Raw genomic sequence first — 14,525 nt, 5'->3', positions numbered from 1 at the left:
ATCTTCGAAATTACTGACAGTACTAGTAAGTTGCAAAGTTGGAATTGAAGCCCTGGACCACAGAATAAATTTCCACCCGTAGTTATACGTCGATTACCACTGGCACTTGTCACCATTGGTAGATACATCAATTCAAGTTAGTAGAAAGCCTTTTTGCAGTCGTATTCTGCTGGCTTTGTTGAAATTCTTCCGAACCTCAAAAAATTGCCATGCAGGCAGTCTAGGTGACACTTGGTAAAAGTAACTGAAACCACCTGGCATACCACGCCAGTCCTTTCAGCTCGACTAGAAACCGACAGGAAAAATCGCCAAATACCTTGAATCCACCGATAGGCCGGCTGAAATAATACTCAGACAAGTTCATAATTGTTTGCTTCCGTGCAACAGGGAGCTCTCTGCAGTTTGAAAAGCTAGAACCACAAGAGTCGCCACCTGGAGCAAAAGCCCAGACAAATCAACGCAGCAGAGACCTCAAAGACGGCGTCCTCCCCGAGAAAAGTCCAAATCTCGGATTATATATCCTCTGCGGCCGGGTTTGACGCGATACATGGACCTAGGCCACGACGAGCCGGCGATCAAACTCGCCAATAAAGCACGACCACAGACGCATAGTCGTCGTTTTTTGGTGTGAGATGCATCGTGTGAGACGCGAGCCTTAACCTTCCGAAGGTATCGGTGAAACAGGGATGATCCAGGTAGCCGATGGTGATGGCTAAGTGTGTTGCTACTTGAGTGTGCGGGCCTGAGGTCATTCGTGGGGCGGGGAGCAGGGGAGGAGGGGTATACCACGACTCCATCCCTTCAGTGCAACATCCAACTGCCTTCTCCCCTATACTCAGTGAGACCAATACTATACTTCGAGGAAGAGTCAATTTCCGCTTTTTATCATTCGATACTAGTATGCCCCGACCGGTGAATCGAGAGGAAGTCCTCGCGCGTCTGCGTAAGACGGTCGCGGATGGTTCCATTATTGTTGGCGCCGGAGCTGGTGAGTGCTGGGATCACAGTGTTGCAGTAATCCATGGCTTCGATGGAGAAAGCTAAGGTCTACGAGGTATCGGCCTGTCAGCCAAGGCGGTCGAGAAAGGCGGCTGTGATCTGATATTGGTCTACAATTCCGGTCGATTCCGCATGGCTGGTCGCGGCTCGCTGGCCGGGTTGATGCCATACTCGGATGCGAACCAGGTCGTCGTGGAGATGGTATAGTTCCATCTAGCCCTTAGGTTCCCTCCAACCCCCAAGCCAACTAACGAGAATGGTTGTTTTCCTTCGATATAGGCGAGCGAAGTCCTCCCCATTGTGCAGGATACCCCCGTCCTGGCCGGAGTTTGCGGTACTGACCCCTTCCGCTCGATGCCAACCTTCTTAACCGAACTGCAACGTCTCGGTTTCGTCGGTGTACAGAACTTTCCGACGGTCGGGTTGATCGATGGACAGTTCCGTGCTAATCTAGAGGAGACCGGTATGGGGTATGATCGTGAAGTGGAGATGATCGCGACGGCGCACCGACAGGGACTCGTGACAACGCCGTATGTCTTCAGCCCGGAGGATGCGGTGCAGATGACGCGGGCGGGGGCGGATGTTGTGGTAGCTCACGCGGGCTTGACGACGGCGGGTTCAATCGGGGCTCGTAGTGGGCGTTCGCTGGAGGACTGTGTGGGATTTGTGCAGGCGATTCGTGATGCGGCGGTTGAGATCAACCCGGAGGTGCTGGTGCTTTGCCATGGAGGGCCAATCGCACGCCCGGCAGACGCCCAGTTTGTACTGTCAAGGACTCGGGGGGTGCATGGGTTCTTTGGGGCAAGCAGTATGGAGCGATTGCCGGTGGAGGTTGCGATCCAGGAGAATGCGGAGGAATTTAAGCGGTTGAAGATTAATTAGCCGAGTGGACGGAGGGGTGGGAGGGAGTATGTGTGGGAGAGAGAGATAAACAGAGGAAGAGAAGAGGAAGACAAGGAAGTGAAGTTGAAGAGTCCGGAGCACATGACCGCCATCTCAACCTCATCTCTCATCAACTCTACTCCTCTACACACACTCTCTTCTTGCCTCTCTTCTATACTTCTACCATAGCTACTGTATCTCACCACTGCATGACCATTCATTGAACCCCGATGATCCTACTGACCCACTTTCCCCAACTTCGCCCCTTCGGGCAATTTGCGCCCGCCGTGGAGAAGCCGCCAGTCGGCTAAATTGCGAGGCGAGTACAAAGCAAAGCATCGCTGTCCTTTTTTTAATCATATTTACAACTTGCTTTTCTGTCTCTCATTCAAATCCCTTCAATCTCCTCAATTCCATCCTCAAAATGTCGCGCGTCTTGGAAGGAAAGCTGGCCATCGTCACTGGCGGATCGCGGGGTACTTCATTTCCTCCATCTTTCTCTCCCCCGCAAACCCCAACCAGCTCCGCTAACTTATGGTTTTTTTTAGGAATCGGCGAGGCCGTTGCCCGCAATCTGGCCTCAAAGGGTGTCTCTCTTCTCCTAAATTACACCTCCGACTCATCACGCGCGCCCACCGAGAAGATCTGCGCTGAATTGGCCGCTGAGCACAAGATCCGCTGCGAGTTCGTTCAAGCGGACCTGGGCAAGCCCGAAGAAGCCACGGCTGCCATTCTCAAAGCTGCGCACCAGCACTTTGGTTCCTCAGGAAAGTTGCAAATCGACATCCTCATCAACAATGCTGGTGTCTCGGCGGATCGGGATCTGAATGATGCCCAGCGCGGCCCCATCACTGCCGACCACTTTAACTGGCACTACACCATTAACGTGCTAGCCCCCTTGCTACTCACGCAAGCTATCGCTCCTTTCCTCCCCACAGACCGCTCGGGTCGCATTGTCAATATCTCCAGTGTGTCGGCCTCAATGGGCTTTGTCGGTCAGTCTATGTATGGTGGTACCAAGGCGGCTCTGGAATCTATGACCCGGACCTGGGCGCGGGAATTATCCGACCGGGCCACGGTTAACGCCGTGAACCCTGGTCCTGTCATTGGTGATATGTATTTCAAGGCTGGTGAGGCTTTCTGGAATGATATCCAAGGTTATATGGATAATACGCCCATGACCAAGTTGGATGTGAATGACGAGTCGACTATGAGCCGGTTGACTGAGGAGCAGATTCGCCTGATCAAGGAAAAGATGGGTGGTCGTCGACCGGCATTCACTAGTGAAATTGCTGGCGTTGTCTGCATGCTATGCACCCCCAATGGTGTGTGGAGCACTGGTAGTGTTGTATGCGCCAATGGCGGTATGAGGATGGGTGTTTAACATCGTTCAACCCAAACTCACAATAATAAAAAATGAAAATCATGAGTACTTCTATCACGACAAAACTTCGCGTTCAAGTGAAATGAAAAGTAAGCTTAGAGCCTGAAGAGGGCATCGTAAAGCTACTAGGTGAGATGATATTTATATTGTACTAGTACTAGTAGTACTTTGCAAAATCATGATTGCGCGGTTGACTAAGTGGCACTAGTACGAGTGGAGATAGGATGATATGGACACAAGCCAGATATATTCAGATCAGTGGAAGTGAGAGGGCTGTATAGTCCCAAATATTCCCTTTCTAGCTTCTTGCAAAGGTAAGATAGAGATGGTGATTGAGAGTGGAGCAATATCCAGATCCTTGGATCTCTACAAGATACCAACTTCAAAAAGGTGCAAGTATAGCACCTAAGAACTAGAAGGCAACATTCAACTTGAATTTTGGAATGCACGGGATCTCAATTTAATCACAGCATACTCTTCACTCCAGGTATTCCTTTTCGGCATCTCGGAACCAAGTGGACTGCCTCTTCCTCATCTATTTCCGACTTACTCTCTGTTTCGGTTTTTATCAAACCAGCAAACCCTCCAATGTTTTAAGATCCCTCGGCTAACTCGGGCTTTTTAACTGTCTGAAGTGACTCCTTTGTTTGAAGAGACCAACATCTGTGGTAGAGACATGAAGTGTTTTAAACCCTACGTACCGTGTGTATCATACAGAAAAGATAATTGATGTAATCGAATATATTCAAGGAGTGTCCGCTTTCAAAAAAAGAGTTAAATACATCAAGGCTAACCAATTATGTCTTGGATGAGCCATCATTATAGAATCTGGGCCTTCCTCCAGCCCAATTTATACACGACCATTTTGCCATCACACTGTGCTGATTTAAGGGAGGGCAGCGGGAGAGTAAGCCTGGTCAGGCTTGACGACATTGCCGCCGTCGAGCTGCTTATCGGTGTAAGCGGGCCAGACGATCTGGCGAGAGTCGTTGTTGACAACGGAGAGGGTGGTGAAGCCATTTCCAGGACCGAACTGGCCGCTCCAGCCGGAGGTGATGGTGTAGACACCGCAGGTAGAGGGGCCACCGTTACGCTCAGAAGCCGTGTCGCCCTTGACGACGTAAGTGCAGGCCTTGGTGGCACCGGTGCCAACCTGGATGCCGAAGTTCCAGGTGCAGGAGGTGTCGGCACCGTTGCAGACGCGCTTGAGGTTGCGGATGGTCCACTGGGGGCTGGCGGCCATCATGTTCTTGCTGGTCTCGGCCGGGGCGGCCATGACCGCGGAAGCGGCGACGAGGGTGGAGAGAAGGACTTGAGTGATCTGCATTTCGGCGGTTGTTTTGTAGGGTGGTTGGTTGGTGGTGAAGTGGAAGTTTGTTTGTATAAATGGAGATGGAGATGGAGTTTGATGGGGATGAATTCGTAGGGCTGGAGGAAGGTATTTATATTCTTTCTACAAAAACAGCCAAGTATATGCGAGGTAGGCAGCTCGATCGATCATAGCTACTACCTCTGCTGATCTCCCATCATACTTCCTTGAAATAGAATGAACTAAGGATTAGTGCATGTAACAGTACTGTGAAGAGGCCGGAAATAACCCGCCATGTGCTAGCGATGTCTTAGAACTGGACCGGTGAGACATCATTATGAGGTACGGACGCACGAGTAGTCTACATGAGGGCTGCAGAGCTCAAGATGGCCACTGGGGTGATTCAGGCTCTCTGCACAAGGTAAGACATCTTCGAGACCCACCCAATCAGGGTTGTTGTGCTGCGGATTGGCACCCCGCATCTCGAGCCAGGACCCTGCAGAAGCCACATGATCCTGCATTATTCTAGCCTGGCGTGCCCTTTTTGGGCATTTCGACTCGATTCCATCGAAATATCCCTCTACTCTTCGTGTCGTTGTGCAACTCTCTGCATTTTTGTAAACAAAGCTACCGACGGATCGAAAATACAAATGAGTTACTCAATGGATTCGGTTTTTAGAGCCGGCTACAGGGTTAAAAGAACCGTTCCAATGTTTTTAAACTTCTCGATGACTTTTATCTGAGATAATTCTCACTCAATTCAATCTCACCAGCCCCGGGTGGCGCTATCGGATCGTACAAAATTGTGGTTGACGATCCGAGGCTTCGCGGCTGCAACCGGGACCCACATAATACCAGTCAATCCTGTTTTCGGCCCGGTTTGCGTGGGAGATGTAAACAATTTTCAGATATGGTTCAAAGAACAAAAATGGACATCACCAACTACCGGGATGACCGGAAGAGGCGCAGTAACTAACGAACAATGCTTACACTTCCACGAACCATCAGGATGACCATGTGTTCAAGATTGGGATTTCCTCGAACATGACTGCTGCAATCTTCGTATTCGGTACTGGAGATTATAAGCGGGGTGTGGATGAAAGAGGAGGGGTCATTCGACTAGCGCCATCCAATGTGGCAAATGTCTATTTTGAATCTGGAGAATGTATCCATCCGATGCGCAACTTGAATTGGTAGCTTTACTATATAGTACTAGTCGTGTCTTAACTTAGGTAAAAAGGCCTATTCGTACACAGCTTCCCCCGCGAGCAACATAAAGGAGAAACTGCCGATAGACCTGTGAGCAGAATAGATTACTCTGACCCAGATAGCTCTATGAACCTCGGTACCATCTACTTTGAAAGGAAAGTGATCGACGTTATGATGTTGTGTAGACCCATCCCAGCGGACATCACAGTTACATGTCTATGTCTATTTATCAATCTCGCAGCTCACAACCTGATTCCCAAATCGAGATGGCATTCCAAAACTTGCCTCGATCCGAAGTCAGGATGACGTTGGAGCTGACGCTCATTCGGCTAATGCAACACACACTATATTCTGTCTCACACTTCTCGTTGAGTTTACCTCCCCAAAATCCGAAGTAACAACTAGAATAAAGCGTTCTGGCTCTGGAACAACTTGACGCAAATGGCGGTGAATTAAAATAGATTATAAGGCTCAAGCTTAAGTGGAGCTAAATTTCCAGTGTCTACGCCGTACTTTCAACGTTGCTTCAGTTAGAGTAGTACGAAACAACTCGCACGAAGCAATATACACATAAACTGTCCAGATTATTACCCCGGCTATTTCCAGATGAAACATGCCCCGATGTCATTTCTAATTTCCGAAAAGTCGGACTACATGGCTATTTCTGTGTGCCAAATGCCCCTTTTCAATCTCCGTAAGTCTAGATGCGGAACAGGGGATAAAACGAAGAACTAACGTACGTCTCCCCTATCCGTCCGATCCTTTCATATTTATGGGCTGTAGGCGTGATAGTATGCAGGGCATACCTACCAGTAGCTACTAGGTAGCACAGTCGTCCTCTCAATGTTGAGAAGAATCAAGAATAATACCTAGTACATTTGTGGAATTATCATCATTCCAAGATTCATGGATGATATTCCAAGGTTCCAACTTGGTTATTGGTTCCAACCTTGGAGCCTCCGAGTCAGTTCCGTAAATTTAAGTTGTGCCCACCTGGGCACTGGCAGGTCAGGTGGTGCATCTCAGAATGCCTGGAATATACTACTTCCAATATAAAAAAACGTATATTCATCCATTACGAGTTTGCAACTTGAATGCAAGAACATTTTTTTCGGTCAATTCGAGCCATAAAGCAGCCTGCCAGAATACTGAGTTTCGTGGCGATTGAGAGCTGTCATTCCAAGTGTTGGTGCGTTAATGCCTAAGGAATCAGGTGTCACCAGCGCCCATGCGAGGCGTGGATAGCCGCGGTTACTTAGAAGGTGGATGATGCGAATTTATATACCAGTATACTGGTAGTAGATGACGATATAGATGATACTAGCGAGTCATTTCAATATTCCGTCAGAAGTTCAAGTTCGAGGCACCCGGGTTTATCCTTCAAGTTTCCAAGCCCCAGACGTTTTAGGCTGTACCACCTAGGCGGTTTAAGAGCCATGGATTTTGAACTAATCACTCATGCCCAGGTGCTGCAACATGTCCACAACCCAGTAGCCGCAGTCTTATTCCAAATGGTGACATAAGCTATATGGGCTGAGAGGTTCGTTCCGGCGGCATCGCAAACACCGTCTTTGTTATCACAGTAGTCATGGACCCTGTTGGCATATTTCGACAAAGCCGTAAGCTGCGCAGCAGTACGGGGGTATTTCTGTACAAATTGCTATGTCAGCTCTGGGTTATCTTCCATCACTGAAGACTCCTTTAGAGGTACTTACACCAGTTGCGGTGACATCTCCAACATTGTATGTCTGTTTAGGCATGTGGCGGGGATCACCATAGAGAAGAACAGCGGCGACTACGTTTGATTAGTATGAGGGCATTTGAGGGTATATTTTGTCACGTCACGTACTGTGCGAGTCCAGTGTATTAGGGTTAACGGAGGGCCTAGTGAGATTGCCCAAGGTCCCATCATCACCACCACCGGCTAACATGTCACTCACGACCATGGCTCCCTATACATAGTAAGCAAAATTCCAAAGTTGATAGGGTTCCCAGGGTATCCCCTACCTGAGAGTAGCCGAGCAAGACTACCTTGGAAGCTGGACAAGCTTTGACATAAGCACTCAACTGGGCAGTGCCATTGTAAATACCTTCCTCGTAGCAAGGGTGGAACCTTCCTGAGTAGCCGGATAAAGTATATCTTCGTAATTGCTTCCAGGTATGGCTTCCATAACGAGATCAGTCAAAGAACCCTACTAAATGCCAGGGTAGCTTTCTGCGGTTCCGCGCGCAAGAATTATATGCACACTCGCGCAGGAGGGATTGCTATTTGCGTGCGCAGCAAAGGCACCACTAAGGGCGGACAGCACAGCTGCAGTGGCAAGCTTCCTAAACATACTCAGATGATGTCCAATACGACACTGAGATAGTTAAAAAAGGAGGAAACAACCTGAAAGAGGTGTTGAGGCTTCAAGATAGTTGCGCGGAAAAAAAGTCCCGTGGATGCACGGAAACTTATACTCATATTCGACTAGTTTAATTCTCGGTGATAAATCGGGGACACTGATCAGTGATGGAGGCTTGGAGGGAGACCTTGGTGGAGAAACTTCTGACGAATGTTCTACGGAGATGTTAGTGTGACCCGTACTTCTGAAAAACATCTGAAAGTTTCGCTAAATTGATGCATAGTGAGGAGAATCTGAGCCTTAAAGAGGGCAGGATCTTCGACTGTTACTGCGAGTTTCCGACCTGGCTTCCCACAAGCTATGAAGTTGGGCCATCAGATAAAGAAAACCATGTCGGCATATCAATTCGACCGACGGCTTGGGAATTGAGTTGGTGTTCGGCCGAAGTTTCCGTAAATAGAAAGGTCGTTCAACCGATGAAGAAGCTTGGCCAATCTTTATATCATTGCAGCGTGCAGAGTGCGATCAGGTTAAAGGAAAAGATCGGTTCTCTATAAAGTTCTAGAATAAAGCAATTTGTTCAAATGCGCATGTTGCGGGCGACCATAAAATCAGATTTTGCATATGTTGTGGGAGTATGGGCCTTGGAGAATCGTAGCATCTCAGCTACCGAGGAAATGCCAAATACACAGTCAAAGCAGGACAGTGAAAAGCTACCGATCAATTGAGAAAGAGTATCTTCTGGCAATTCTACACTTTGTCTGAAACCTTTCAATCTAGAGTTATGTCCGTTAGACCCCGCCTTGCGTCTGACGGTGCAAAGTCGAGGTCTTAAGTGCCACTCGATGTGGGCCCTGCATGTGCAGGGGCATCATGTGTAAGGAAAGAAAACCGTTATAGTAGCCTAGTAGATTAGGCAACGAGTACTAACTAGTTAGCAAGATAATTGACTGCATACTTCCTACTACAAACAAGCGCTACTGGTAGTAGTACTATTTATCATGCGATCTCTATACTCGGTCTCTTCCAGAAAATGAGAGTGATATAGTCGTTCCTCTCGTTAGCTGAAATATTGCCTTGGAAATCTGGCAGCTCAATATTAAAAATCAACCATGCGCCCGATGTCGTCTATCGTTCGCCATACAGGCAAAGACCCAGAGCTTGGTTGCTCATACTACTCACAGTACTTCCACGGTCCCTGGTCTGCCTACCTCCTCGATGCTTTCCAACATTTCGATCCCCTTTCATCTTACGCTTATCCGGCCTGAAGTTGCAATAAATAAAAGTTCATCTGGAAAGTCACCCGCAGGTTTGCATATTTCCGATCTTGTCAAGTTTAACCAATATGCTGGGGCTCTGGGCTAGCGGGCTGTCAACCACGACGGGGAAATACGAAATACGAGCCATGTTTGCCTGAAAATAGCCACTAGTAGTGATCAGTACTGAATATTTAACTGCGGTTGGCCTTAGGTGCCTAAATACCCGACCAAGGGACGACCGTGGAGAATTCTCAAGACGGGTAACTCTGCGAGGACATGACCCACAACCCATTGGGGGCCGTCAGGACGATGCCGAGTGGGAGGTAAAGTCTAATTATCTTCAAAGCCACTAGAAAAACTCAGGCAGGTGGCAGGTTAGTATTTGCAGAGCACCTTGTTTGCTTCATGGCCCCATTGCTCTACATGCCAAGAGTTACAGAATGTCTTACCATGCAATGCAAAACTTTGCCGCAGATCGATTCCATTCTTGCCATTGGTTGGACAGTCCGCCCGGGCAAATACCTGATCTGATTTCATTTCATCTTAATTAGGCTCGTGGGACAAGTCGCGTGATAGTGAAGAATGGTGGATTTTCTATCATTCTACACCACCTGAAAAGTCGGTATGATTCAGATATTACAAGCAGTATTTCTCCGGGAACAGCAATTCCATTATAAAGGTACTGTGTGTATTAAGCTTTTACATACGAGTTCATACAGATACTTAATTGGCTATGTTTTTTTTTTCGCCCCTGTGTTACAGTGTACAACTTAAAAAGATTCGGCCCCATACATCCGGGCACTGGCCAAAGTTCATCCGCTGAGTCGATCGGTAGATCGCTTGCCACCACTAGACCAAGGCTGGTTCTCTGAGATAATTTGCGCCCGACTAGACTGACTGTCCACCTCCCAGTCTTGTGTGACCAGAATCTGATCCCTCATAGAAAATTGCGAAGTGCCCTGACCCCTATGGCTCGACCTGGCATTTGTTTGCGACCGGTTGTACTTGTAATTCGAGCTGGTTGGATCATCCACGCCTTCAATTTTGAGCCCATTGGTTCTCATCCATGAGAGGAATGGCTTGAGCTGACCCCAGCATGCTGTTACAATACTTAAGCATTGCACAGTGACCTCCACGATCGTAATATCACACAGGCCGTAAGTGGGATCCCGTGACTGGGTACCATTCTTAATCAATGCAAGTTGGCCAATGCCAGCCGCAGAGACACTATATAATTTGTCGTCAGCTTGAAGATTGAAGATGGCAGAAGCGTAGTAAAGGCCCTAGAAAGAACTCACAGGAGTCTTGGCATGAATATACCGGCGAATATCATACGTCTTTTCAACGAAGTTTGAATGCTAGAAATGAGGATCATAGCCTGAGAAAATATTATAAGATCTGTGACGATATTGGAGCCGGTGACGAAGAATCGCCATGCCATCTGGAAAACGTAGAAAGTTCAGTACTATGATCCATGGATGACCGCAGACAGAATATACCTCATCGAAGCATTTGCCGTTCCAGAAATCCCACGTCCGCGGTAGAGAACATTGGAAGGCAGTACCAAGTATTGTGACGACAGCCCATGTGCAAATCATGCCCTCCACAAGGAGAGCATACCTTTTATCTTTTGATGTCGGTGTTAAGCTTCGGATGAAAACAGCGAGAGATAACTTCGATAAAGTAAGGCTAATGAGGTATAGAAGCGACCCGGCGTACAGATACTGTGAGTAGAATCGATGGTTAGCGGAGTCTGAAGAGAGTAAAATCGAGATGACAACTGCTCGCCTTCATTGTTTGATCAAATTCTGGAGCTGAGACATCTTTAAAATGCTTCCCATACCCAGAGGCCACAGCCATGGATACGATCACGCTTTGCACAATGCAGAATACCTAGTTGCGAAGAGAGGAGTTAGAAAGCCAGTAAATATTCACGATGAGGATAACTGGCAAGAATTTATACCAAAGAAGCCACAATTAACAAGTCATCTATCGTCAGTTTGTGGAATAAATTAAATTTCGTTCCCAGCCGGGCACTGACGCTCAGAATGACAACAACCAGAAGAACCCATGTCGTGACATTGACAGCGGGGTCTTTGGATTCGGTTTTGAAGCGTGTACCCATCGATGCTGGTAGTGTGAATGAAAGAGGATAACATAAAAGACTAGCAATCAATATAGGTAAGTGTGACAAGGAGAGCTCCTAGTAATAAGCCGCCTTATATCACTGATGATCTTCTGTGGTTGCTTCTGGAGGGGCCGAATGGTTTGAATTCTATTTTACAGGGCGTACCCGGAAGATCCCAGACTTGAGGGGGCGAAATCGTATCATTTACTGTACAAGGTGCCGAGTCGGGTCTTGGCTAAACAATATGCATCTGCCCCTCAAGGATTCCGATCCCGTTTCAAGCTGAGTATCGTCCTGTTGCGACCCCTATACCCGATAAGTTCCACTTTGCCCGTTCGGCCTTGAGCCAGGGCGCACTGTTTGATGATACTTGAGGACTTTCATTATCCTGATGCACAAATCCTTTGAATAATATTACGCAAGTTTTAACCAACAGACTTCACCTGGCTACATGTATTATGGAGTACTCCGTAGAAATTGGACTGAAGGATTCGCCCCCAACTCAGGTCGGTGCAACAGCGGCCTAGAGCTTAGTTCACTCTCGCCCCTGGGGCTCCCCAATAACCTATAAGCAACGGGCTTTAATATATTCGCACCATATCGGTCCCACAATTGATGTGAATCAAGAGCGCAATTGGCCCTGGCGGAGCCTCCTAGCAACCTTCTGCGTGGGATCGACATCGCAATCGCGCGTTGTGGGCCCCTGAATCCTTGGGCGTCGGGCCAGCCCTCGTTACAGCTCACAAGTGTTCAACTCACACAGGGCCAGATGCATTAGTGTCATTTGTCGCATGTTTGAAATCCTAGCAATGCAACAGCATTACTGCATTTTGCTCCGCTTTTTTCGGGCATTCCATTCCAGTTTGCCTCGCAGGCGTTTCTCTTTTTAACCCGCCATCCCTCCCGGCGTCGCTTACTTCCTCCCTTGGCTCACCCCACGTCGCCTCATCAACAACAAACATGGTGGCATACGAGCTGAAAAATCAGGCCTCAATCACAGCCCGTGGCGGGAACAGGAATATTCTATCCAGGACCGAGATAATCTTCAATTGCAACGGCTGGGTAAGAAACCTGTTCTCAAGGTATGCGACCGCGTCGAGACCCAGCGGCTGATTTGATAACTAAACATTCTTTGCAGCGAAACTTCGGAATTCTCTCAATTCTTGGTTTTAGCTGTACCATTTTGGGTACTTGGGAAGGTCTTCTCGGGTAGGTTCGTTTCATCGGTCTCATGGATATCTATCTAACGGTATTTCTAGTACATTCGTCAATCCTTTGCAAAAGTCAGTTCCATCTCTTCGTTTTTTTTCGACATATCTAACAGATAACAGTGGTGGATCTGGAGGTGCTGTCTATGCCTACATTTTTGCTTGGGTCGGTACTGCCTGTACCTTTGTTGTCTTGGGTGAAATGGGATCTATGTCAGTCATGGAACCGATAGAAATGCTGGGGTTTTACTGACACACAAGTAGGGCACCTACATCAGGAGGGCAGTACCACTGGTGTGCTATGCTTGCTCCGATAAAGCAGCAAAAGTTTCTTAGTTATATAACTGGTAGGTTATAGCCTTGCCCAATATCTGGAAAGGCCGGTCAAGCTGAAATATTGTCAACGATAGGTTGGATGGCTGTGATGGGTTGGCAAACTGCCTTCGCATCAGCTTCATATTTATGCGGAACTGAGATCCAGGGAACCGCGATTCTGGCCCATAAGCTCTATGAGCCTGAAGCGTGGCATGGAACGCTGATTGTCTGGGCAGCACTCGTCGCTGCACTTCTTGCTAATTTAGTCGGCGGAAAATTCCTGCCCCGACTCGAAGCAATCATCCTGGTGATCCACATTATCGGATTTTTTGGGATCCTCATCCCCCTGGTCTACATGTCGGAACACAAGAGCAACGATGAAGTATTTCTGCAATTCCTCAACAGTGGAGAATTTCCAACACAAGGAATATCTTGGTTCGTTGGCATGACTAGTTGTGCATTTGCATTCGCTGGGGGCGACGCCGCCGTTCACGTACGTGTTTTCCTTCTGCATTATGATTTCAGCTGTGCTAATCTCTCGAATAGATGGCTGAAGAGGTAAATAATGCCTCTCTTGTGATTCCTCGCGCCCTAATGATGAGTGTCGGTATCAATGGCTGTCTGGGATTCGGCATGTTGCTTGCGATGCTTTTCTGTCTTGGAAACATGGATGATGCTCTGAACACCACCACCGGGTATCCATTTATCGAAGTTTTCTTACCAGGGCACAGGGTCAATGGCTGGCTCTTTGACCATGTGCTCAATAATTCTTATAATTGCCGTCTGCTCGGTTGTAGGTCTCCTGGCAGCTACCTCCCGCCAATTTTGGTCGTTCGCGAGAGACAGAGGAGTCCCAGGCTGGCGTTTTTGGAGTCAGGTAAGTACTACGCACTTAACTTGTTTTTCTGATTTTCTGATGTCTAACAATTTTATCTGAAGGTCTCGCCTACCAATAGATTGCCCATGTGGTCCGTCCTACTTACAACGCTCATCAGTTTGCTGCTCGCCCTGATCAACATCGGCTCTTCGGTCGCTCTGAACGATGTTCTGTCAATGGCGGTTTCCGGTCTATACTCTTCCTATCTCATCGTCTCCGTTCTACTACTATTCCGCCGAATCAAAGGCGACATTTCTCGGTACAATGATAACGACGATGATATTGTGAACCTCCCCGGAAAAAAGCTGGTCTGGGGCCCATTCCATGTCCCTGGTATTTGGGGTATTTTAATAAACGGGTTTGCCGTGATTTATATTATTATTGTGATCTTTTGGAGCTTTTGGCCTACCGCAATGAACCCCAGCGTGACGGATATGAACTACAGTGTCGTTGGCTGGGGAGGCGTCATATTCCTTGCTTCCCTATACTATGTCATCAGAGCCAGACACATTTATACTGGACCTGTGGTGGAGATTTCCATGTGATATGCTACCATGAAAAGAATATAGACTATGTGTACTTGTTCAGCCAGACCGATACCGTAATCATA

The 14,525-nt window shown here is 47.9% G+C and overlaps 6 protein-coding genes across 6 annotated transcripts; 3 read left to right on the top strand and 3 right to left on the bottom strand.

Annotated features, from left to right (window-relative positions):
* Positions 1–900: 900 nt before the first annotated feature.
* On the top strand, positions 901–1,881 carry N7509_012339 (TIM-barrel enzyme family protein; the record flags this gene model as incomplete). Its single annotated transcript, XM_056636976.1, has 3 exons — positions 901–988; positions 1,055–1,200; positions 1,279–1,881. 3 exons carry the CDS (start codon positions 901–903, stop codon positions 1,879–1,881), a joined length of 837 nt encoding a protein of 278 aa, XP_056483006.1.
* A 424-nt stretch (positions 1,882–2,305) lies between these two features.
* N7509_012338 (SDR family NAD(P)-dependent oxidoreductase) lies at positions 2,306–3,265 on the top strand (the record flags this gene model as incomplete). The annotated part of the gene is made up of 2 exons (XM_056636975.1): positions 2,306–2,357; positions 2,430–3,265. The coding sequence occupies 2 exons, from the start codon at positions 2,306–2,308 to the stop codon at positions 3,263–3,265; spliced, it is 888 nt and encodes a 295-aa protein (XP_056483005.1).
* An 886-nt stretch (positions 3,266–4,151) lies between these two features.
* Positions 4,152–4,592, bottom strand: N7509_012337 (uncharacterized protein; the record flags this gene model as incomplete). Its single annotated transcript, XM_056636974.1, has 1 exon — positions 4,152–4,592. The coding sequence occupies one exon, from the start codon at positions 4,590–4,592 to the stop codon at positions 4,152–4,154; it is 441 nt and encodes a 146-aa protein (XP_056483004.1).
* Positions 4,593–7,239: 2,647 nt separating this feature from the next.
* N7509_012336 (alpha/beta-hydrolase) lies at positions 7,240–7,729 on the bottom strand (the record flags this gene model as incomplete). The annotated part of the gene is made up of 3 exons (XM_056636973.1): positions 7,240–7,431; positions 7,499–7,578; positions 7,633–7,729. 3 exons carry the CDS (start codon positions 7,727–7,729, stop codon positions 7,240–7,242), a joined length of 369 nt encoding a protein of 122 aa, XP_056483003.1.
* A 2,470-nt stretch (positions 7,730–10,199) lies between these two features.
* Positions 10,200–11,512, bottom strand: N7509_012335 (uncharacterized protein; the record flags this gene model as incomplete). The annotated part of the gene is made up of 5 exons (XM_056636972.1): positions 10,200–10,614; positions 10,686–10,828; positions 10,887–11,111; positions 11,209–11,280; positions 11,351–11,512. The coding sequence occupies 5 exons, from the start codon at positions 11,510–11,512 to the stop codon at positions 10,200–10,202; spliced, it is 1,017 nt and encodes a 338-aa protein (XP_056483002.1).
* Positions 11,513–12,475: 963 nt separating this feature from the next.
* Positions 12,476–14,460, top strand: N7509_012334 (amino acid permease; the record flags this gene model as incomplete). The annotated part of the gene is made up of 9 exons (XM_056636971.1): positions 12,476–12,577; positions 12,654–12,724; positions 12,775–12,798; positions 12,847–12,936; positions 12,988–13,070; positions 13,134–13,531; positions 13,585–13,749; positions 13,836–13,915; positions 13,995–14,460. The coding sequence occupies 9 exons, from the start codon at positions 12,476–12,478 to the stop codon at positions 14,458–14,460; spliced, it is 1,479 nt and encodes a 492-aa protein (XP_056483001.1).
* Positions 14,461–14,525: the final 65 nt, after the last annotated feature.

This window comes from Penicillium cosmopolitanum (genome assembly GCF_028827165.1).
Source record: "Penicillium cosmopolitanum strain IBT 29677 chromosome Unknown utg000011l:1.0-3548175.0:1.0-3550911.0, whole genome shotgun sequence".
NCBI lineage: Eukaryota > Fungi > Ascomycota > Eurotiomycetes > Eurotiales > Aspergillaceae > Penicillium > Penicillium cosmopolitanum.
Note: the sequence above shows the minus strand (reverse complement) of the source record. Positions and strands in the feature narration are given on the sequence as shown.